At 41.6% G+C, this 24,122-nt stretch overlaps 1 protein-coding gene and 1 long non-coding RNA gene across 4 annotated transcripts in view; both read right to left on the minus strand.

The window, feature by feature from the left end:
- Positions 1-642: 642 nt before the first annotated feature.
- LOC127649495 (mitogen-activated protein kinase kinase kinase 11-like) overlaps positions 643-24,122 on the minus strand; it is a 32,585-nt gene continuing 9,105 nt past the window's right edge. Inside the window, exons 2-10 of the mRNA XM_052134615.1 lie at positions 14,767-14,947; positions 13,888-14,036; positions 12,045-12,220; positions 11,491-11,734; positions 10,491-10,598; positions 9,478-9,628; positions 8,088-8,194; positions 7,411-7,932; positions 643-7,090 (exon numbers count right to left, since the gene is read on the minus strand). Coding sequence (XP_051990575.1) covers positions 6,486-7,090; positions 7,411-7,932; positions 8,088-8,194; positions 9,478-9,628; positions 10,491-10,598; positions 11,491-11,734; positions 12,045-12,220; positions 13,888-14,036; positions 14,767-14,947 — 2,243 coding nt within the window. The 3' untranslated portion in view covers positions 643-6,485. The remainder of the gene's footprint in view (positions 7,091-7,410; positions 7,933-8,087; positions 8,195-9,477; positions 9,629-10,490; positions 10,599-11,490; positions 11,735-12,044; positions 12,221-13,887; positions 14,037-14,766; positions 14,948-24,122) is intronic.
- LOC127649568 (uncharacterized) lies at positions 14,994-17,655 on the minus strand. Of its 3 annotated transcripts, XR_007971305.1 has the most exons (4): positions 16,694-17,655; positions 15,833-16,570; positions 15,524-15,585; positions 14,994-15,400 (listed from the first exon to the last, which is right to left on the minus strand). It is a non-coding gene; the product is annotated as an uncharacterized LOC127649568 (long non-coding RNA). The 3 variants fall into 3 exon arrangements; XR_007971303.1 differs by having other exon boundaries at positions 14,994-15,585; XR_007971304.1 differs by having other exon boundaries at positions 14,994-15,585; positions 15,833-16,631; positions 17,002-17,075.

Below are 24,122 nucleotides of genomic sequence, written 5' to 3' on the forward strand. Positions count from 1 at the left end.
TTTTGAGATCATGTATGGAGATATGTTTTGAGATCATGTATGGAGATATGTTTTGAGATCATGTATGGAGATATGTTTTGAGATCATGTATGGAGATATGTTTTGAGATCATGTATGAGATCATGTATGGAGATATGTTTTGAGATCATGTATGGAGATATGTTTTGAGATCATGTATGGAGATCATGTATGGAGATCATGTATGGAGATATGTTTTGAGATCATGTATGAGATCATGTATGGAGATATGTTTTGAGATCATGTATGGAGATATGTTTTGAGATCATGTATGGAGATATGTTTTGAGATATTATCTAACACGATTCATTTGATCTCCAAACTGTAGCCGCAGGAACCGAATTTAGACTTTGTTCTGAAAACAGAGCTGCTTTTGAAACATCTTCACGCAACAACCGATTTCTCAGGAAATTAACAAATTACGATTTGTGCCACTTCATTAACATACAGTACACACAAACACTGCCACTCATGCCACTTCCTTATTGCACTGGCACGAACATTTCGCTTTGAATTAGCGCTCTCATGAAAACTGGATACACACTGCGCTTTACACACTCATGAATATAAAGCCATGGATAATGTCAATTTAACCAAAACAAAGAGTCATAATCATGTCTTGCTCTTTTAGAGTCGTGTTACATTTTATTTGGTCTTTGGTTTTTCCTTTTCTTATAGTTCCACAGGTTAAAACCTTTTACAATTAGCAAAATAAACAAATTCAGTAACACTTTCCATGAAGCCCATAATTATAATGCATTCATAATGTCTCAATGCATCTTATAATAAGTTATAACTGCTCATAAATGATAATAACTACAGTTATAATACAAGACTTCCGTTATACATAGTTCTACTTTAGAGTATAATGCATTGTAACATCTATTGTTAACAAAGCAGAAGTTAATAAAGTATAAGTGATGTATAATGAAAACAGTTTATGACATTATTATAAGTGCTCTTTGGCTGCTTTAAGTTACAAATGCAATATCTTCTAATAAACAGACAAAAAATTGTAACATGTATTACACAAACTTTTTAACAATGTATTAAAAGGCAAACTTATATAATGGAAGTTATTTATCAAATAAATCTCCAAATAAGATGCATAAACATGAAAGTTAATTGAATTATTAAGTTCAGTATAGAATAAGTATAATATAAATATAATAAAATAATATTATTTTTATTGGGTTTGTTTACACCCAAGAATATCGGCTACATGAATGATACGCATACATATGTTTTTTTCTCAAGAGAGATTTTCTGATATATTTGAACCTTTTATTTCATAATATCTCAATTTACATTGAATATCTATATAACTTCCAGCATGACTTATAATGTCTTATAACCACTTAAAAATATCTTATAGATGTTTTTAAGACAACATTGCTTCAGTCACTTTACTTAAAGCACTCCTATTATACACATTACAGTTATATATAACGCATTATAACTTCTGCAGAGTAAATGCATTATACTCCAAGGCATAACTATGAATAGGTAGTGTGAGAATTGTAATTACAATTATTTATGAGAAGTTATAACATATTATAAGGTGTAATAGGAGATATTACTAATGCATCATAAATATGGGCTTCATAGAACGTGTTACCACAAATGTACACGTTCTTTAACAGAAACATGTGCACGATTTCAAATGCACACACACACACACTTTAAAACGCAAAGTAATTGAGTGATTAGGCCCAGCCCACTGATAAAACAAACACAAACAACATAACAATGACAACAAAAACAAACAATGTGACAGTTGTTACAAGGGCTTCACAAAATATGGATATATCGTTACACAGTGTCATAAACAGGCGCGACAGGTTTCCATGAAAGTTAATAGTCTGTTCACACTGCATGTGACACTGTTGATCAACAGTTACAGACAGTCCAAACACGGTGATGTAACTCAACAGGATTTTGGACCAATGAGATTTATAAGTGTGGGCGGGGCTATGCAGCACAACACTGCAGGAACACACCGAAAAAACGAAAGTCTTTGACTTGTCTCAGGGCAAAAACAGATTAAAATGGACGACACATGTTTACTTTCGTCTTTGTGTCGTGCCTGGTTAAGACACCATGTGACAAGCCTAAAATCTCTAATAAAACAACAACAGTAATATAGAAGTGTAGCAGGTAAGAGGGACTGTCAAATCGTTCGGAGAAAACACAGTGTGAAATATAAATCTGTGCGCCTGAGAGAGATTTCTGGAGTGTTGTGGTCGACTTTAAGGACATCTCAAAAGACAACAAAGACATGAACACAAAAGAGACAGTAAAAACAAGTATTTCTATTCAATCAAGGCACACGGTCCATTTAAAGTTATTCTGTTACGACTTGTTTTTTTGATATTGTAAAGACACAGATTTGACCCTTTGCAGCACCCATAAGTCCAGTGAAGTACAAAACATAAAGAATCTTTCTAATAATAATAAAGCATCCTAATGTGGAGTGTGTCTGTGACCTTTTTCAGATGTCTTGAATCCAGTGTGTAAAAGGTTTCAATAAATATCGATAGCTTGAAAAAAAAGGTCAAAGACCCAGTACAGTACGATGGTGTGGAGAGCACAACAAGACAGCTGCACCCCCCCCAGCCATACGCCTGCACTATTTAGTGGGTCCACAAGGTGGCAACACTCACAATGGAGCCGCTGCTGTCACGAGGAAGCGCTTGAAGGGGATGTAATCGCTGATAACAGTAGATATGCACGTCACGAGCACAAGTATGAGGAGGTCAGGAGATAACGGCATCTGTATAACTCGAGCCTGAAGGAATAAAAATACATCTGTATGGGTCTAAACTCCTGAAGAGAAATAGCATCTCGTAGCAGTCGTAGCGCGCATGCACCAACCGCCCGTGTATGCGCGCACCGTCAACTTAAGAATATTTTGAAAGGCTAGAGCTCAACTAAACGCAGACGCTAAGCGCTTAAGTAAAAAACGAAGTCTGTTTTGGGCTTTGGCTGGTATATTTCGAATAAAAATGTGGAACATTTTATTTCAATTTAATCGCATCTTCAGCACGCTCTCTAGATAGCGGGATCGGCCATTAAATACGTGCATTGATCGACCACTAGTCAAGTGGCCTGACCCATGAATCATCCACCAATCAGCGATTCCGATTGTTCTTTAGGCCAAACCAACCCTTCGCAAGTACATGAACGCATCTTGTGTTCGAAACCCAACGTAAATATGCATTGCATTCTCAAAGTTACCACAAGGGGCACTATACTGAGCGTAGTGTGAACTGTCCACCACTCTGGTGAGTTCTGTATCAGATGAATTTGATGTAAATTGTTCTGCGTTCAAGTACTATCTCCACAAGTAAGCCATTAAAAGGTAAATATTCTCTAAAACTGTAAGCACCGTCTCTTTGGTGCTCCCATTTGTTTTGAGCGACCAACTTAGACCCGCCCCAACAACGATACTCAACCAATGACGCAAGCTGGCGGCGGGACTATCGGACTGTTTGAACAGCGGCAGACAAAGCTGTATTTCTATAATCTCGTCTGGTGGCGCTAGTGAAACGACATACTTCACCTTTAGCGGCACAGGAGTTTAAAGGACAATCGATTGTCAACGTGAGTATCGAGGTTTGTTCCCGCCACAGTAACACAAGATCGCCCGTTTAATCGGACTGTGCCTCGGACAGCACACGTCTCCGAGAGGTCAGTTTCAGATCTTATTAACATCTGCTAAACATCATAAAAAGATCAGGTTTCCAAACCCTCAAGTCATAAAAGTCTCAAAGACATCTGCTGAATGTCTTATTGCCAAGTAAAACATGTCTTCCAGATGTAAACACACACACATCAAATAGACGTCAGGGTGATGAACGTGTGCTTACAGGGACATTGGCAATGCGGTGGCCGCACGATTGCATCTGCGTTTGCGTACTTGGGTAGACTGCAGCCTTAAACGTCATCCTTTCAGTGTTCCCAAGCAGATGGTGATCTTATACACACGCTGTTTACACTTCAAAAATGGCAGCAAAACACGCAAGAATAGCTAAAGTCGATTCTGTGTGCTATTTCTAGATATTGTCCGATTGTCAAGTCATTTCAAAGCCAGTTATCTCTCCTTGTGAGCGGATTATGATGAACGTCCAGTGATAAAAAGTATCTGATGAGTTTTAGCCGCAAACATGCCAATAAGAGACGTGCACCGACTGAGCAGAGTTTGTTGAGTCAAGCATCACCAACTCTCTGAACAAAACTTTGTTTAGCTTCGGAAAATATGGAGTCAGGTTTAAATTAATTCTTGAGTCACACAAAAAGTTGTTGTTAAATGGCGCAGTAGCATGAACAATAATAAAATCTTTCTTGTGATAGATCAAATCTGTGCTCGATGTGCTTTCACAGGAGTTGGCACAGCAGAAATCTCAGGGTATGTTGACGGAGCGAAATGCCAAAGAAGGCCATTGTTATGTGAAAATGCCTCCCGAACACGGCCTTCCCCCCCAAAGGAATTTAATTGTTGGGAATAAAATGTGAGATGAGAATCTGCGTGCTGCACACACACACACTGTCCACCAGGGGAAGTTGGTACTTCCTGTCTACAGGACGTCTTCATGGCAGAACTTGAGAGCTCTCTTAGATCAGAAATAATCATGTCTTCAGGCTGAACTTGGACTCTGAGATATTTTTGTACAATTAATAATAACATTCCTAAAGTGCTGGAACACCCACTATCACCATCACAAGCCATTTCAACATTTAATAAAGTGCAGGAGGTGAATTAAAGATATCAACAATTAGGGGGTCTGGGTATCTCAGCGAGTATTGACGCTGACTATCACCCCTGGAGTCGTGAGTTTGAATCCGGGGCCTGTGGTGAGTGACTCCAGTCAGGTCTCCTTAGCAACCAAATTGGGCCGTTGCTAGGGAGGGTAGAGTCACATGGGTTAACCTCCTTGTGGTCACTATAATGTGGTTCTCGCTCTCGGTGGGGCGTGTGGTGAGTTGTGTGTGGATGCTGCGGAGAATAGCGTGAAGCCTCCACACGGTACATCTCCATGTTAACACTCTCAACTAGTCACGTGATCAGATGCGCGGATTGACGGTCTCATACGCGGAGGCAACTGAGATTCATCCTCCACCACCCGGATTGTGAATTGGGCGTTCCAGATTGGGGATAAAATCTAATTAAAATGCTAATTCTTGATATCAGTAATGGAATTACTACTAGCAAAATAGATTTGCTCTATATCTGTAACGATTGAAAATGCTAATATTTAATATCTGCAATGTTTTTCAATATTTTGAATGATTTGGTTTTGGAGATATCTAGAAATGGAGTTCCTATATTATATGAAGTTTGTTCAAGAGGCTTGACATGAACTTCTACATCTTCCTCACACTGTACGCTTCATCATTTTGAAATGATTGTGGCTCATAGGATGAAATCTCCTGGCCAGAACGATTGCATTGTTTGCACATAATGACTGTTTTCAAGCAGTTCCCAAACACTCTCCCCATTTACCATTGGTTGAAAAAGCAGATAGTCCCGCCCCTAACTCATGCCATTGGTCGAGTCATAAGCTGACATGTCGTGTTGCTCAAACAAACAGAGGAATGTTTTGAAAGCGCCACAGATTTTCAGGGGAATCTACCAATAAAAAAATACACAGAAAACTCATTTTAACATCGACTCTCACACAACACTAAGAACAACACTTCTGAAACTGATAATGAACAGGCACTGATTGAAGGGCATTAGACCCTGAGTAAGTGATGTCAGACAGGAAGTTCAAAGGAAAACATTGATTTCACATCTTGTGATGTTTAAAACTGTAATTAGTTCGTCAGGAATGACGAGTTGGACACGTGTGTGGAAGGCCTAAACCTATCAGCTATTGTCGAGGAGCTTCGTCGAAATAAACCTCAATGATATAAAGTTCTTCCAGAATAAAATGTAAATCTTCTGATTTTAGATTTCCTCGAATCCATTGAGGAAATCCAACTATCCCAAACAATTGCTAGGGCCCGTTTATGGGAGCTATACTTTGACCGGTGTCCCACGACTCTGGTTTAGCCCCAAAACATACTCAACGCAAGAATGTGAACACAGTGCAAGTTTCTTAAGTATTATCCCAGAAATTGCATTAATAAACGATTTGTTCTTTAAATGCAGTTAAAATCACGTGCACTGCTGGATTCAACAGAAGCATATACCTTCGATTAACAACCTCCAATATCTGTCAGAGGTCTGTCTTTAAGGTTTATGAGTTACCGTTAATAATTACTTCCACCAATGGCAGTTGGATTTTTACTTACAGAGTCAGACTGTTGCGTTCTATGTAACGCAAATGCTGCATTCTCAGTCTTGCCACAGGGGGCACTCTAGCGGAAACTATCTCGGTCTTCTACGGTCAGTTTTCTCTTTCAGGTCAACAACTGTCATGGCGTTTGAATGTTTGCGTAGAGTATGTTTCTGGACTTAACGTTCAGAACCTGTCGTCTCTAAGTTGCGTAGGCGACCTGAAGGGGCTGAGCCCCAGAGTTCGGCGAGGGTGGGCACGCTCTTTGGCGACATCTAGCGGTTTGTTGACACCCACCCATCCGAGGTCTATGAGCGGCGAGTCCGACAGGTTTAGAGGGGCCACCCTGAGAGAAAGATTGGGGCTTCCGTTTGTCGAACAGGGGGCGGAGCGTGAGGTAGGGAAAGGGGTGGAGAAGGGGTCAAAGGACAAGTGGTCCATGTTCATGGAAGGGTCGAGCTTTAGATTGAAGGGGTCACAGTCCGGGGAAGGGAAGGGGTCACAGTTTGTGAAGGGGTTTGTGGGCGAGGGGTGGTACCCCAGTCGAGGGCTCGTGGGACTGCTTGAACAAGTGGCTTTCTTGGCAGCAGTTTTGTCTGCCACGCCAGCGGATACAAAACTCCAAGGGTCAATGCGTTGTCGGACAGGGGATGGCCGGGGGCGCGGGATGATGTTGACCTCTAGACGACGGGTTTTGGGGCTCCACAGTTGAGGGTCTGGATACAGAGCGAATGGCATTGGAGATTTGTCCTCGGACTCAAAACTGTCTTGATACAAGGGCAGATCCAACACTGGCAAAGAGTAAAGCAGGACAGAAGAAGAATTAAAACAGTAACAAAATTGAAAATGCAAATTCTTACATCACATTTTTTCTTCCATGGAACACAAAAGTAAACATTTAAGTTAGAAGAGCGATGTCTTCTTATAAACAGCCATACCATAATCATTACATTTAAACATCAGTTTAATGTCCAACAGCAATGTTTATCTCACGACACATTCAGTCAGCCAGAACATTATTCCAAATATCTCCTTTTGTGCTCCATGGAAGAACCTTAAGCAGGTTTGGAACCACATGAGGGTGAGTAGATGATGACTAGATTCCTCTTACCCAGCTGTGAAGAGTGAAGTCCGTTACTCGATCTCCTCCGCCGCTCCCCGCTCTGATATGAACTCTCATTGGCCATCTCCCCGTTCGTATACGTCGTCCAGTCTCCGGGACTGTGTTGTGGCGTGCGACGGCCTGACCGGTCTCTCTCGCGTGGGTTCGGCGGAGGGGGTGTGAGCGGTAACTGTTTGATCTCTGCCGGTTTCAACGTGTCCAAAAACACTCGCGGTAGTGAGTCCGTGCTGAATGAGATCAGGTCACCCACCATGGCGGGTTCGGCGGGCTGGTCTGGAGAGCGATCCGGTTCCAGGTCCAGCGTAGGCAGGTTAGTCCGTGAGGAGGCCCGGGGGGGCGGCGTGGGGGGGTGCTGAGGCTCCAGACAGTGTCCCAGGGCGACGGATGCCAGCAGGGCGGCGCTACTGAACAGCGCGTGGTGTGTACTCTTAGCCAGAGATGCCGGTCCGGGCTGATCCGGTTTGGGAGAGCCGCAGGGCGATGAACCGCCCTCCTCGCTCTCAGAGCCCTCTGCAGACAGGGAAAGTCAAGTTCACTTTTAAGTCAAAAACTATTAGTGTATGTGCCTGTGTGCCTGTGTGCCTGTGTGTCTGTGTGTGTGTGTGTGTGTGTTAGTGTGTGTGTGTGTGTGTGTGTGTGTGTGTGTGTGTGTTAGTGTGTGTTACCATTGTGGCTGTATTCTGGTGTAATTGGTTTGTACTCCTCAAAATCTGCTTTCGAATCCTCATTTTCATTACTGTCCACATCCAACAGCTTTGCTCTCATTGATAGACTACAAACAAACAAACAAACAAACATCATAGCAAACAAATTTCTACAGAAAAATACTGTTCTGTATTTAAATAATCATATTTGCTAGTCGTGGCCGTTATTAGACATTTATCACTGATCCTCAATGGGACTGGTCTGACAGAAGACATGTTTTACCCTCCTGTTATCCTCAAATTAACATCTTTAATTAAACATTAAACTTCCAGAATGGGACTTTTACCCTGTTTATGTGTCAGGTACTGTTTCTTTATTGACTACTTCAACAGCGCTTTAAATTAAACATAATCACCCCTCCAGAACAGCAATGGAGCGACTATTGAAAATATGCAAATCACCATAAAATCTCACTGATGGACCTAAAACTGGAAAGATTTTTTAGTGTTTTAATGGCTTAAATATTATTTGGATATGAGGGTTCACCAGCGTGTGACTCAGCTCCTCCGACTTTCCGCTGTTCCAGTCCTCGTTTATTTCGCTTCATAATACAAAGACATTGTAAGAGCTCACGTCAGTGACGATGAAGACAATGACAAGGGCACCAGCTGTAGGTGGCTGTGACCATGTCCAGATTATCAACCCCTCCCTTTGTCCCGTTGTAGTCCAAGACCATTCGTGGTTTTTGGTCTTCTCTGGTGCTCAGGATCTTCATGGTGCTCATCAGCAGGACATTTGGAGACTAAAGTGTCTCTGCCAGTGAAGGCAAACATTGAAGATGTGACCTTCCTGTTCTTCATCACAAGAAGCTCAGAGGGACGCTCCGGCTGTCCCCAACATGGTAACCTTCCTTTTCAGCAGTTCCTCACTCAGGGTGTACGATGTGAAGATATGATCGCACTGTTTTCAGGTACCGTATTTGGCCGGTCTTGGTGTGCATCTGAAGGGATGGCACCATGAAATGCAACCAGACGTTCATCCACAGTGATGTGGAGGGGACTGGATTTAAAGAAAGGGTAATCGCTGGACCCACCTGTCCCACACATCCCGTATTGCCGCTACGCTCTCGTCGGCCCTGCATTACCTGGTCAAATTTACCCCAAAGAACACTGATGCTACAAAATGTGTATCAAGTTTAATTTACCCAGTCGTCCCCATTACATTCAAACTGACCCCAAAGATAATAGGAGGGTTAAAACACAAACGTCATGGGTTATTATTCATATTTGTCAGTTGTGTTTATTACGTTATCTATTAAAACAAAAAGCTGCTGACTGTGACGGTTCAAATCACTCAAGGCACATATTTACGACTGAAGGTGATTGTTTAAGAAACACATTGTGTCTGTACCTGTTCTCCTGTGTACTGAGTCGCAGGATCTTTGGACTTTTGGGGCTTTTGGGACTCAGATGAGGAGTGAATCTCCTCTCACCATTAATCTGCTTGACAGGAAGCGACTCCAGCGGCCAAACTGAACTCCATCGGCTGTCGCTGGGACTCACTGACAGACAGACAGACAGACAGACAGACTAATGAAATACACGTTGACATTTTGCTTTGGCGGGTTATGTCGAAGGGCTCTTACAGTCTAAAATTGCCAATAGGATTTGATTTACATCACTAGATTCGCTAGTCTGCTGCAGTGGGCGGGACGTTGTCATTCTAGAGACCATCTGATTGGACAAAAATCAGTGTAGCTCAAGCTGATGTCATCGAGATTATTAGTCTGTTTTCCCATTGTCTTGATACCATTGATGCACTCTAGGACAATTCATCTTGTTGAAATATAAAGTAGAGTGTCGTCGGCATAACAGTGAAAATTAATTCCAAGATTCCTGATAATGTCTCCCAGGAGGAGCATATATAAGGAGAAAACCGGGGGACCTAATACTGAGCCCTGCGGCACTCCATACTTCATCTGAAAACTGCTCATTTAAACAAACAACATGGTAGCGGTCAGATAAATAGGATTTAATCCATGCTAATGCAATTCTCCAGCCTATCCAACAGAATGTCGTGATCTCTGGGGTCAAAGACAGCACTAAGATCTAAAAGCACTAGAAGACAAATGCAGTAACTATCAAGAGTCTGGACATTTTACATGAGGATCTTTTTTCTAAATAATACAATGAATCATTTTATGATGCTTTATGCAAATCATCATAAATTCAACATATGCTTCTATGAAAAAAAATCTTAATAATTTAAATATTTTAATTTATACATTACTAATATAATGAGACTTTTTCACATTACAGTAATGAGAAGTTTAGTGGAAATGTATTTAAACGTCAATATAATGCATTGGATGTGTTAAAGCTAAAAATAGAGGTGTTGTGTTCATGTTTGTTGGACACACTCACATTGTATCGCACGGAAGCGTGGACCGATGGACGGCGAGCCCAGATCCGGAGAATTACGTCTTTTCTCCAAACACGGCGATGCCTGAACTGTGATCTTATGGATGAAATCTGCAACATATACATTCAATGATAAATTAAGTCACACACACACAAACAAACAAACAAACAAACAAACAAACAAGTGTTAAATAAGAATAATTGTTAGTTGAAACGGATAACCCAAGATTTACTATTGAGATTAGTGGTCGACCGTTATATCGCAGATATACGGTCGACCGATATTCTGACTTTTTTAATTATCACATTGGCCACTAAATTTTCCCGTTTGGCTGATTTGTTTCTTGAGGGTGCCGAGAATCGTCTGCTTGCATGTGAAGCGACTGAGACATGTAAACGACAGTTTGTTTTGCTGTTATGTGTCATCGTGTAACTACAATAATAGACCGGTGTGTAACACAGTATCATTTAAACAGTCCGCATATCAGAGCCGCGACAGACGCGTTTGAGCTCATAATGGTCAAGTGTTCCTCTGTTTCATTCTCCTGCTCGCTCCTCAACAGTTCCCTGTAACATTTAACTGTCAATACCAATACAATACAGTCTGCAAACATGCACATATCTCATTTAAACAGATGTAATAAACCCACCTCACACTACTTGAACAGCTCCTACTTAAATGGAGAAAGACCAAAACCACCAAAACGGTCGGTAAAGATTACGATCAAAGGACATATTTAATATCAGCAGTATAATCTGACATCACTGGTATCATCAATGGTGCTTCTTTACCTCAGATTACCCTAAACAAACGCCATTTTCCCATCTTTTATAGCTAATGCGCATGCATGTTCTCAAGATGATTGACAGGTCTGTATCTAAGAGGTGATTGGCTCTTTTGCCAAATCCCACATCAGTCGACCGCTAATTGAGATGATTAACAGGATACTGACATTATAAGCGTGACTATTGAACTAGCATTGCGCTAATATTTATTTCTCACCTTGCGGCATGCTGATCTTCTCTCCGTTCTTCACTTTGAGTTTGTGTTTCTTGAACGTCCCTTTGCGCTTCTTCACGTTGGGTTTGTGGTTCTGGTTCAGATGGAGGATGAGGAGTGAAAGTTCCCGCTCGAACACGTCCTGTTCCCACTGCGCTAACTGCTGCTCCCGCTGACGGAGAAACTCCTCGTGAGACTTCTGCTCCAGCGCCGCACGCTTCAGCTCCTCCTCACGACAGCGCAACTCCTGCACGCATGCAGACAAACGGTTCATGAGAACTGCAGCAATATTAAAGCACTCAATTATGATAAACCATAATAAAAACAGTCAAATATAATGACTTACACCTCTTGTATAATAAACATGCATTCAATTTCTCAATTAAAAACATTTCATGCAAGAATCTTATTATTGTTTTTTTAAAGAATACATTAAATAGTACGAGCCCAAGAAACTGAAAGCATCATGATATTGGAGAATATTGTGCTACTGCTGTTTTCAACATGGTAACTCGTTGTCATGGACTGCCTATCCCATGATTCCTGTGTTCAGATACCTTCTCTTTGGCCCTCAGCTCATCAAACATGCTCTGGATCTCGTGCTTCCAGTCGTCCTGAAGAGAGTGAAATGAATCTGGAGGCATCTCGTTCAACACCTGCTCCTCCAGAGCCGTCAACTGATCCAGAATACACCTGAAACTGGGCCGCCGGTGAGGGTCCTGATCCCAGCACTCTACACACACATTTATAGGGGTCACATGTCACAGGAACTCAGAAAGTAGGACATACCGTATTAATAAATGAATGAATAAAAGGAATGAATGAGTGAATAAATAACTAATGAAAGAAGGAATGAGTGGATAAATGAATAAAAACAAGTAAATGCCTGAACAAACAAACAAGTGAATTAATGAACAAACAAATTAATAATTGAGTGAATGAATGACTAAATTCATGAACAAAAACAAATTAATGAATGAACAAACAAATGGATTAGTGAATAAATGAACAGGTAAATGAATGAACAATGTGGATACATAAAAACAAGTGAATGAATGAATGAACAAGTTAATGAAAGAATGGATGAACAAGTGAATGAATGAGTGAATAAATGAAAATTATCGAATGAACGAGAAATTAATGAACAAGTGTAGAGTAAATAATGAAATGAAAAAACAAGTGACTAAATTAACAAACAAATTAATTAATTAATGAATAAACAAATGGAGTAAATGAAGTGAATGAATAAACGATTACATGAATTGACAATTAAACAAGTGAAAGAATGAACAACTAAAATTAGTGAACAACTAAACAAATGAATGAGTGAATGAAAAGGAGTAAATAATAAAATAAAAAAACAAGTGAATACATCAACAAATGAACAAATAAACAAACAAATGAATGTATGAATAAACAAATGAACGAATAGCAAACAGATTAGTCCATGAATGAAAAAAATAATAAGTACATGAATTGACAATTAAACATGTGACAGAATGAATGAACAAATAATCAAATGAATGAATGAATGAACTAATGAATAAAAGAATGAACATACATGAATGAGTAAACACATAAATGAATGAATACCCACATGAATGAATGAGTGAATGAATGAGTGAGCAAGTGAATAAAAGAACGAACATACATTAATGAGTGAATGAGTGAATGAACGAATGAATAAAAGAATGAACATACATGAATGAGTGAATGAGTGAATGAACGAATTAATAAAAGAATGAACATACATGAATGAGTGAATGAACAAATGAATAAAAGAATGAACATACATGAATGAGTGAATGAACGAATGAATAAAATAACGAACATACATGAATGAGTGAATGAACGAATGAATAAAAGAACGAACATACATTAAGTGAATGAATGAACGACTGAATAAAATAACGAACATACATTAAGTGAATGAATGAACGAATGAATAAAAGAACGAACATATACGAATGAGTAAACAACGAAATGAATGAATGCCCACGTGAATGAATGAGTGAATGAATGAGTGAATGAGCAAGTGACTAAAAGAATGAATATACATGAATGAGTGAATGAATGAACATACATGAATGAGTGAATGAGTGAATGAATGAACATACATGAATGAGTAAACAAAATGAATGAATGCCCACATGAATGAATGAGTGAATGCATGAGTGAGCAAGTGAATAAAAGAACGAACATACATGAATGAGTGAATGAACGAATGAATAAAAGAACGAACATATATGAATGAGTGAATGAATGAACATACATGAATGAGTAAACACATAAATGAATGAATGCCCACATGAATGAATGAGTGAATGAATGAACGAATGAGTGAATGCGCAATTGAATAAAAGAACGAACATACATGAATGAGTGAATGAATGAACTCACCGGACAAGAGCTGAGCGAAGGGTTCAGGGCAGGTGGAGGGAATCGGGAGCGTCAGTTTGTTCACAGCGACTCCATAAGCCACAGCGAGACCGTCGATCCCTCTGTAGGGAACTTCACCCGTCAACAGCTCCCACAGTAACACACCATAACTACAGAGAGAGACAGCGGGGGTGAGACAGCCCGCAGTAGTTTTATATAGCCGTCTAATTACAGCATTCACTTAAACACAGCCACAAACACACACACTAAATGCCCCTCATCTAAAGCCTTTAATGACTGAGGGCGGTACAGTGCCGAGATCTTTCAAATGAAACGTGTAAATTTCATGAGAACCTTTGATGAAAGGCAGCACACGTGCTCTCATGTGTGTGTGTGGGCAATCAGATGCACAAGTCTTGGAGTGTGTTCCAGGGAAATGAGCCGTTTCCAGAGTATGGAAAGCTGCTTTTGAGAAGGTCTTTGGCTCACACACACATATATTATGAGCAATTGTTTCACACTGAATTCGCTCATGATGTCTATCAACTGTAAACCGTTATCAACTGCGGTGCAGTGTCTTAGTGGTCAAAGAGAAACTGTGCAATGTGCAAACCTTGAGTTGCTGCCAAAAAGACGCATTCTTGCACTCAAAGGCAGCCAGAGGGAGAGTAACCGAAGACAAAAGTTGGATTACTCTGACACGGTCGATACAAGAGTGCATTACATCACCAATCGACGATAGTTAGTCAATACTGTTCCACACGCTACAAGCTTTAATAAGAGGAGTCTCACCCCGCAGGTGCGTGAAACCGTCTGCTGAGGGATCAAATCATATAAAATAACACTCAATAATCAAAGACTCTAAAAGTCATTACATCTCAAACCATCAGAGTGTCTCACCTCCACACGTCGCTTCCCTTCGAGAAGGTGGATGATTTGATGACCTCTGGTGCCATCCAGGCGTATGTGCCCGCTGTGCTCATCTTAGTGGTTTTATGCCACTCTCGTGCCAGTCCAAAATCAGTGATCTTCAGCGTCTTTCCTTCAATACTGCCCTGCTCCACCGGCTCTGCCAACAAGACTGAGAAATAAATGTGATGTGTTAATATGTATCGGACATATTCGGCTGTTCAAGCTGCATCCCAAATACACAGATAATGCCCGCGCACCCTCATCTTGCTTGAAGTCTGTATATAAATATAACATTGACATTTATGCATTTGGCAGACGCTTTTAACCAAATCGACTTACAGTGCACTTATTACAGGGACAATCCCCCCGGAGCAACCTGGAGTTAAGGGCCTTGCTCAAGGACACAATGGTGGTGACTGTGGGGATCAAACCAGCAACCTTCTGAGTACCAATGTATTATACAGAGCACTTATTACAGGGACAATCCCCCCGGAGCAACCTGGAGTTAAGTGTCTTACTCAAGGACACAATGGTGGTGACTGTGGGGATCAAACCAGCAACCTTCTGAGTACCAATGTATTATACAGTGCACTTATTACAGGGACAATCCCCCCGGAGCAACCTGGAGTTAAGTGCCTTGCTCAAGGACACAATGGTGGTGACTGTGGGGATCAAACCAGCAACCTTCTGAGTACCAATGTATTATACAGAGCACTTATTACAGGGACAATCCCCCCGGAGCAACCTGGAGTTAAGTGTCTTACTCAAGGACACAATGGTGGTGACTGTGGGGATCAAACCAGCAACCTTCTGAGTACCAATGTATTATACAGTGCACTTATTACAGGGACAATCCCCCCCGAGCAACCTGGAGTTAAGTGCCTTGCTCAAGGACACAATGGTGGTGACTGTGGGGATCAAACCAGCAACCTTCTGAGTACCAATGTATTATACAGAGCACTTATTACAGGGAGAATCCCCCCCGGAGCAACCTGGAGTTAAGTGTCTTACTCAAGGACACAATGGTGGTGACTGTGGGGATCGAACCAGCAACCTTCTGAGTACCAATGTATTATACAGAGCACTTATTACAGGGACAATCCCCCCGGAGCAACCTGGAGTTAAGTGCCTTGCTCAAGGACACAATGGTGGTGACTGTGGGGATCAAACCAGCAACCTTCTGATTACCAATGTATTATACAGTGCACTTATTACAGGGACAATCCCCCCGGAGCAACCTGGAGTTAAGTGTCTTGCTCAAGGACACAATGGTGGTGACTGTGGGGATCAAACCAGCAACCTTCTGAGTACCAATGTATTATACAGTGCACTTATTACAGGGACAATCCCCCCGGAGCAACCTGGAGTTAAGTGTCTTGCTCAAGGACACAATGGTGGTGACTGTGGGGATCAAACCAGCAACCTTCTGAGTACCAATGTATTATACAGTGCACTTATTACAGGGACAATCCCCCCGGAGCAACCTGGAGTTAAGTGCCTTGCTCAAGGACACAATGGTGGTGACTGTGGGGATCAAACCAGCAACCTTCTGAGTACCAATGTATTATACAGAGCACTTATTACAGGGACAATCCCCCCGGAGCAACCTGGAGTTAAGTGTCTTACTCAAGGACACAATGGTGGTGACTGTGGGGATCAAACCAGCAACCTTCTGAGTACCAATGTATTATACAGTGCACTTATTACAGGGACAATCCCCCCGGAGCAACCTGGAGTTAAGTGTCTTACTCAAGGACACAATGGTGGTGACTGTGGGGATCAAACCAGCAACCTTCTGAGTACCAATGTATTATACAGTGCACTTATTACAGGGACAATCCCCCCGGAGCAACCTGGAGTTAAGTGTCTTGCTCAAGGACACAATGGTGGTGACTGTGGGGATCGAACCAGCAACCTTCTGAGTACCAATGTATTATACAGTGCACTTATTACAGGGACAATCCCCCCGGAGCAACCTGGAGTTAAGTGCCTTGCTCAAGGACACAATGGTGGTGACTGTGGGGATCAAACCAGCAACCTTCTGAGTACCAATGTATTATACAGAGCACTTATTACAGGGAGAATCCCCCCCGGAGCAACCTGGAGTTAAGTGCCTTGCTCAAGGACACAATGGTGGTGACTGTGGGGATCGAACCAGCAACCTTCTGAGTACCAATGTATTATACAGAGCACTTATTACAGGGACAATCCCCCCGGAGCAACCTGGAGTTAAGTGTCTTACTCAAGGACACAATGGTGGTGACTGTGGGGATCAAACCAGCAACCTTCTGAGTACCAATGTATTATACAGAGCACTTATTACAGGGACAATCCCCCCGGAGCAACCTGGAGTTAAGTGTCTTGCTCAAGGACACAATGGTGGTGACTGTGGGGATCGAACCAGCAACCTTCTGAGTACCAGTTATGTGCTTTAGCCCACTACACCACCGCTCCTCATATTACTGTATAATACACATTTTTGGTCAGTTTTATTCCCAGATTGAAACTTTTTCTTGTTGTTATATGAGGGTCTCATTCACACTGAATATAAAACGGCCTTCATGATTTATTTTGGGCACTTTTTAAATGTCTTTAATGTGAAGATTTGCCTGTTTCAGCCTTTTGACCCAGCCTTCCAATATTAAACTATACACACACACACACACACACACACACACACACACACACACACACACACACACATAAATAAATATTCATTATTACACATTTAAACTATGATCATCTAAACAGAGTGAAATAAGGAAAGGTTAGTGTACTTATGTGAGTGAAGAGCATGTTTGAGATGAAATATGAATCAAATGAAGATTTGTGTATTAAAGTGTGTATTCAGGATATATAAAATGTTAGCTATGAAAATAGCCATAGCAACACAAAGAGTCGGGCGCTTTTCCCGATTAATTTCATTTCCAGCACAGAATTCTATTCTATGAGTGAATAAATGAACGAACAGCTGGATGAGTTCATGAATGAATGAATGAATACATAAATTAATGAATGAGCAAACAGGCGAATGAGTTCATGAACAAGTGAATGAATGAATAAAAACAATTGAATTAACAAACAAACAAACAGATGAGTGAATTATTGAATAAATAAATGAAGGATGAGTGAATTACTGAATAAATAAATGAATGGATGAGTGAATTATTGAATAAATAAATGAATAATCGGGTCAATTAATTAATAGAAGAACAAATTTGAATAGATTAACGAACAAAAGAATGAATGAAACAAGCTAATGAAGGGACAGGTGAATGAGTGAATGATCACACTGAAATGATTGAGTCTGTGAATACATGAAATTAGTAATTTAATAAATGGAAGAATTTTGAATACATGAACAAATGCATGAAAGAACGAATGAATGACCAAGTGAATAAATTAACAAACAAATGAATTAGTGAATAAACTAATACATGAATGAACAAACAAATGAACGGGTGAATGCATGAACAAATTAATAAATGAATGATTAAATTAATGATAGGATGAGTAAATAGACAAATGAACAAATGAATGAATGAACAAATTAATGCATGAATGAATGAACAAACAAATTAAGAGATTAATGTGAACAAGTGAATGATGCAGGAGTAGAGTATGTGTGTGAGTGTATATTTGTGTGTCGGTGCATGTGTCAGTGCGTGTGCGTGCGTGCGTGCGTAAGTGCGTGTGCATGCGTGCGTGCATGCCGTGTGTGCTGTGTGTGTGCATGCGTGCTGTGTGTGCATGCGTGCTGTGTGTGTGTGTGCGCGCGCATGCATGCGTGCATATGTGGTGTGTTCGTGGAAGCATGCAAATGTGTAGTGTGTGCGTGCATGCTGTGTGTGTGTGTGTGAGTGCGCATGCATGCGTGCATATGTGGTGTGTTCGTGGAAGCATGCAAACGTGTAGCGTGTGCGTGCATGCTGTGTGTGTGTGTGCGCGCATGCATGCGTGCATATGTGGTGTGTTCGTGGAAGCATGCAAATGTGTAGTGTGTGCGTGCATGCTGTGTGTGTGTGTGTGCGCATGCATGCGTGCATATGTGGTGTGTTTGTGGAAGCATGCAAATGTGTAGTGTGTGCGTGCATGCTGTGTGTGTGTGTGTGCGTGCGAATGTGTAGTGTGTGCGTGCATGCATGTGCGCGCGCGTGTATGTGTGTGTGTGTGTGTGTGTAGTCAAAGATGTAGCAAAAGGCTGCTTTGTGTCTGGATGCACACACACACAGAAACTTTCTCTTCCACAGTTTTTTGCTCTGGTAAATATTTGTAGACATTCACACACACACACACACACACACACACACACACACACACACACACACACACACACACACACACACACACACACAGAGCTGAAAGTGTGCTTGTGGAATTTAGTCACTGTAAGAAATGTGGAAGAAAATTGCGGAACAGACAGCAGTGAAACTTTGACTCTCAACTTCATGATTCATCGAACGATGAAAAGAAAACGGTCCGTCTCTCAGACCAGATCACACACTCAGTGTTTGTGATGGTAATGTTGGCTTCCGCCGGTCTGCTCTTGTGACACCCCCACAGGAAGTGATGCAAATCAAACGTCCATGCTTCTAAATAAAAATGATGAAACTGCTGTTTTTAGCAGAACTGAACTGGAGCTGAAATCTGATGTTCATACAGATTTCTAACACACACACAGTTAATAATCCTCCTCCAATCAGCAGCACTTGCTCTCTGACCTTCCTGTATTCAGTGTCAAAGCATGTGAACTGACTTCAGATCTGCTCCATTTCTGCTCAATACTGGAATCTGAAAACACAGAGCTGATCTGGGGTGAACACACACGAGCCGAAACACCTTCATGCAGCAACACAACAGCTCTGTTCAAACATTCCCGTCTACGCTACTCTGAAACCAGTTCCTCAAGGTCATTTAGAGTAATTCAAATAGCCAACTACATTGAAGAAATTTAAAGGGGCAGTATCTGCATAAATCTGTTACACAGCTCTCTTGAATACATTTTGTGATGGGTCAGTTACGTGTGACGGCAGTGTTTCCATCTCTGATTTACACAGACAACGCTTGTCCGTGCAAATCGACATTGAACATTACAGACAGCCACAGTATTAATTACACAAAACACATGACATGCTGCATCGAGCAAATATGAACAAGCTGCTGCACAAATAGACACACAAAGCAGGGAAGCTGCACCAAACACTAACACAACCCCCCCAATAAAGCAGATCTATCGCCGAGACTTTTGTACTGCTGCTGCTCCAAACAGCCACGTGCACCAAGTGTATGCTAGCTAGGTGTGCCAAATGGCCACTGCTAATGAGCGAAATTTATACGTGTGCCTCCGGAATGCTTGGCCGAATGGCTTAAATGCATACCTGAACATATTTACAAGTGAGACTACCTATACATTTAATTTAATGCCCTAAGATAGCGATGTGTGCCAGCCAGACCTTGCCAAGGCTCACCTTGTAAAAGATGCGTTTCTATGTGTCAAAAGCAGACCTTACTGTGCAAGCTGATAAAGACAAAGCCCCAGCAAATAGCATTCGCAGTGAAATCGGCAAAACCGAGAGGTGTAAATGTTACACAGAGATAGAAACGGATGATTGGCTAAAGGACCAATCAGCTTTACCACGTGAGCCGGTTCGCTTAACATGTCACATGTGAGCACCAGATTACAAACTTGCACAGATTATCAAGTGTAATGGACTGTTTTTAGTTTTACTCAGTTTCATGCACACGTGGTCACACATCAGTCTTCTAGGGCCAACATCCGACTCTGCAATTATGCCTGTCACAGACACACACATCGGCCTGTGTTATTTTAAGGTTATCTTCACCACACAGCAGACGACACAGTGACTGCAGTGGATGGTAACCATGACCACCAGCTGTGTTTGTCATTTTGTTGCTGATGCAGGCCGACTGCATTTAGCTGAGACTGTTTACTGTATGAGAGACGCCTTGTTCCCTGTTTCTATGAACGCAACACGCTGCAAGTTTAGCTCCCAGAATGCACCTCTTTAGTACAGTGTTATAGTTCTTGAAGTATGAGTCTGAGTATGTGTGTGTGTGTGTGTGTGTGTGTGTGTGTGTGTGTGTAAAGGTTGCCAGACACTTTGTGTGTCTGTGTTGCTCCCAACAAAAGACAAAGACTCCCGTTCTTCCTAGGGAAAAACCCCAGTGCACTAGAATCCAACACACCCACCACAGAGAGAGAGAGGGAGAGAGAGAGAGACAATGTAACATTCCACACAATTGGGACACACAGGAAGTGACATCACTCATACACTTTCTACAGCACGATGTTTACACATTGCAGAGACATTCCACGAAATCGCTGCCTTGACCATTTTAAAGTACATTTCTGTAAGATTTGAAACATTATAGCACACAAACAACGGTCCTTTATGCCATTATGTTCAAGGACATGACACTGCAGGGTGTTTATTAGAGCACTTAATGCAGATTTTTACAGATATACAGATATAGGGTTTAAAATATATAATGTCCATAAAGACATGAAATAGAAATGTATGATTAGCTCTTCTTTAAGTCATTGTTGATGTTAATGAGGGACACTAATGACCCAGTTGCATTAGCACAACTCCACCATTAAACCCTGTTCCCAAAGTTATCTTTCATTTGTGGGGAATTTCCCAGCAGTTGCTATTTTTTGACACTATTAATGTTTTAAGCATGCAGTAATAATATATTCATATGTATATATCATTGAATGTAGGTTTATCAACAATTACAAACTTAAACTAGTTACTGAGAGATGCATTCATTCATCACTTATAATCTGAAACCCATTCTGCTGTATTATATAAATGTGTAATGGATATATCATTTGGATGTGTATATATATATATACTTTTTAATATGTTTATTGCTTTAAATTATATTTTAAAAAAAATCTATTAAAAAAACAAAATCAGGGTTTTAAACTGCTTAAACAGCTCATATTATATTTAATTTGACGTTCTACAGTTTTCTGATGGAGAAAAAAAGAAAAAGGGATAGATGGTAAATTGCAAATGCAACACGAGCGTTCGTACAGATTTAAACAATAGATTTCCACCCTATCATCACACACGGCGGTGTGTCCCGACCCCTGAACCTGACATCACACACACCTGTTAATATCAGAACATTTAATACAAGTTAAACATCATTTGGACCATTTGTGTGTCTGTTCATTCTCCCCAATCTGGAACGCCCAATTCCCAATGTGCTCTGAGTCCTCGTGGTGGCGTAGTGACTCCGGGTGGTGGAGGACGAATCTCAGATGCCTCCGCGTCTGAGACCGCCAATCCGCGCATCTTATCACGTGACTTGTTGAGTGCGTTACCATGGAGATGTAGCGCGTGTGGAGGCTTCACGCTATTCTCCGCGGCATCCACACACAACTCACCACACACCCCACTGAGAGCGAGAACCACATTATAGTGACCACGAGGAGGTTACCCCATGTGACTCTACCCTCCCTAGCAACCGGGCCAATTTGGTTGCTAAGGAGACCTGGCTGGAGTCACTCAGCACATCCTGGATTCAAACTCACGACTCCAGGAGTGATAGTCAGCGTCAATACTCACTGAGATACACGGAGCCAATTTTTGTGTCTTTTTAACCACGAAGAAGCATAAAATGTCCTAACAAGTGCGCACCATGTTTGACTATATTAGTGAGTGAAGTCAAACCTGTGGGGTGTTTCAGAGATCGGTCACTCATTAACCCTCATCTAGGCTGCCGGTCGCTGAAGTTTAACCAGCACAGAGAGACAACTCCTGACCTCTGACCCCTGTCAACCCCTCAGGGCCGCAGGAAAATCAGTACAAGTCCGAGTGGAAAAATACCAACGGCAAACCCAAACCTGGACAGATCAACAGAGCACGATAAAGTACCAGCCAACTGAAGCACAGCAGCATTCATGTGTTTATACATGGACAGAATTGACATCACTAGCATGTGGCATTACAATGCGTTTCTCACTGCTGTTCATATGTTAATGAAGCTCATGGCTGCTAACAGAGTTTCAGGATTGAGCTCCACAGGGAACAAGCAATGCATCATCCTTTAGGACACGAAACACCTCAATTTACTCTGGGACACATCCCTGTAATCAGCTGCTAGAAGTTGCATTGGATAAAAGCGTCTCCTAAATGATAACTTACTGAACCACCGCAAGAATTGTCTTTTGCACGCAGCATGCATTCTTTGCATCGCTCGCAGCACAATCAGTGCTGTTGACACGTGTCGTTTGCACACATTCAGTGCTGTTAGTTCAATCACAACTTCACCTCCGTTATCTTCAGTAGTTACCGTGATAAAACCGTCAGAGTGAAACTTGGGCAAATGACCCAATGAAATGAAATTGTTGTAATGATGGACATGAATAAAACTGATTTTTACATGTCATTTTTACCGCTTGCATTGGCCGTATAATCGTTATTGTCATTTCGTCAGCACTATTTGGTAAGAATGTTGTTCCAGAGACACATCCTACATTTTGTGTTGTGGATGGGAACGCTTGGCATGCATCACTACACTCTGAAAACACAGAAATGCTCCTATCCAATCAGAATCCTCTCTCACAGCTTGCAAAAACCTGTCATCATCAACAGGAAGTGACCCGCAGCAGATGCTGCTATATTTGAACAGAGGCACATAACTGCACTGTTGCAACAGCAGAAAACAAACAGAAACTGTCAGAGGCATGAACAGACCCTCTGAAAACAAATGGAGTGGTGGTGTAGTGGGTAAAGCACATAACGGGTAATCAGAAGGTTGCTGGTTTGATCCCCACAGTCACCACCATTGTGTCCTTGAGTAAGGCACTTAACTCCAGGTTGCTCCGGGGGGATTGTCCATGTAATAAGTGCTCTGTATAATACATTGGTAATCAGAAGGTTGCTGGTTTGATCCCCACAGTCACCACCATTGTGCCCTTGAGTAAGACACTTAACTCCAGGTTGCTCTGGGGGGATTGTCCATGTAATAAGTGCTCTGTATAATACATTGGTAATCAGAAGGTTGCTGGTTTGATCCCCACAGTCACCACCATTGTGTCCTTGAGTAAGACACTTAACTCCAGGTTGCTCCGGGGGGATTGTCCCTGTAATAAGTGCACTGTATAATACATTGGTAATCAGAAGGTTGCTGGTTTGATCCCCACAGTCACCACCATTGTGCCCTTGAGTAAGACACTTAACTCCAGGTTGCTCCGGGGGGATTGTCCATGTAATAAGTGCTCTGTATAATACATTGGTAATCAGAAGGTTGCTGGTTTGATCCCCACAGTCACCACCATTGTGTCCTTGAGTAAGACACTTAACTCC

Source organism: Xyrauchen texanus, chromosome 1, assembly GCF_025860055.1.
Source record: "Xyrauchen texanus isolate HMW12.3.18 chromosome 1, RBS_HiC_50CHRs, whole genome shotgun sequence".
Taxonomy (NCBI): domain Eukaryota; kingdom Metazoa; phylum Chordata; class Actinopteri; order Cypriniformes; family Catostomidae; genus Xyrauchen; species Xyrauchen texanus.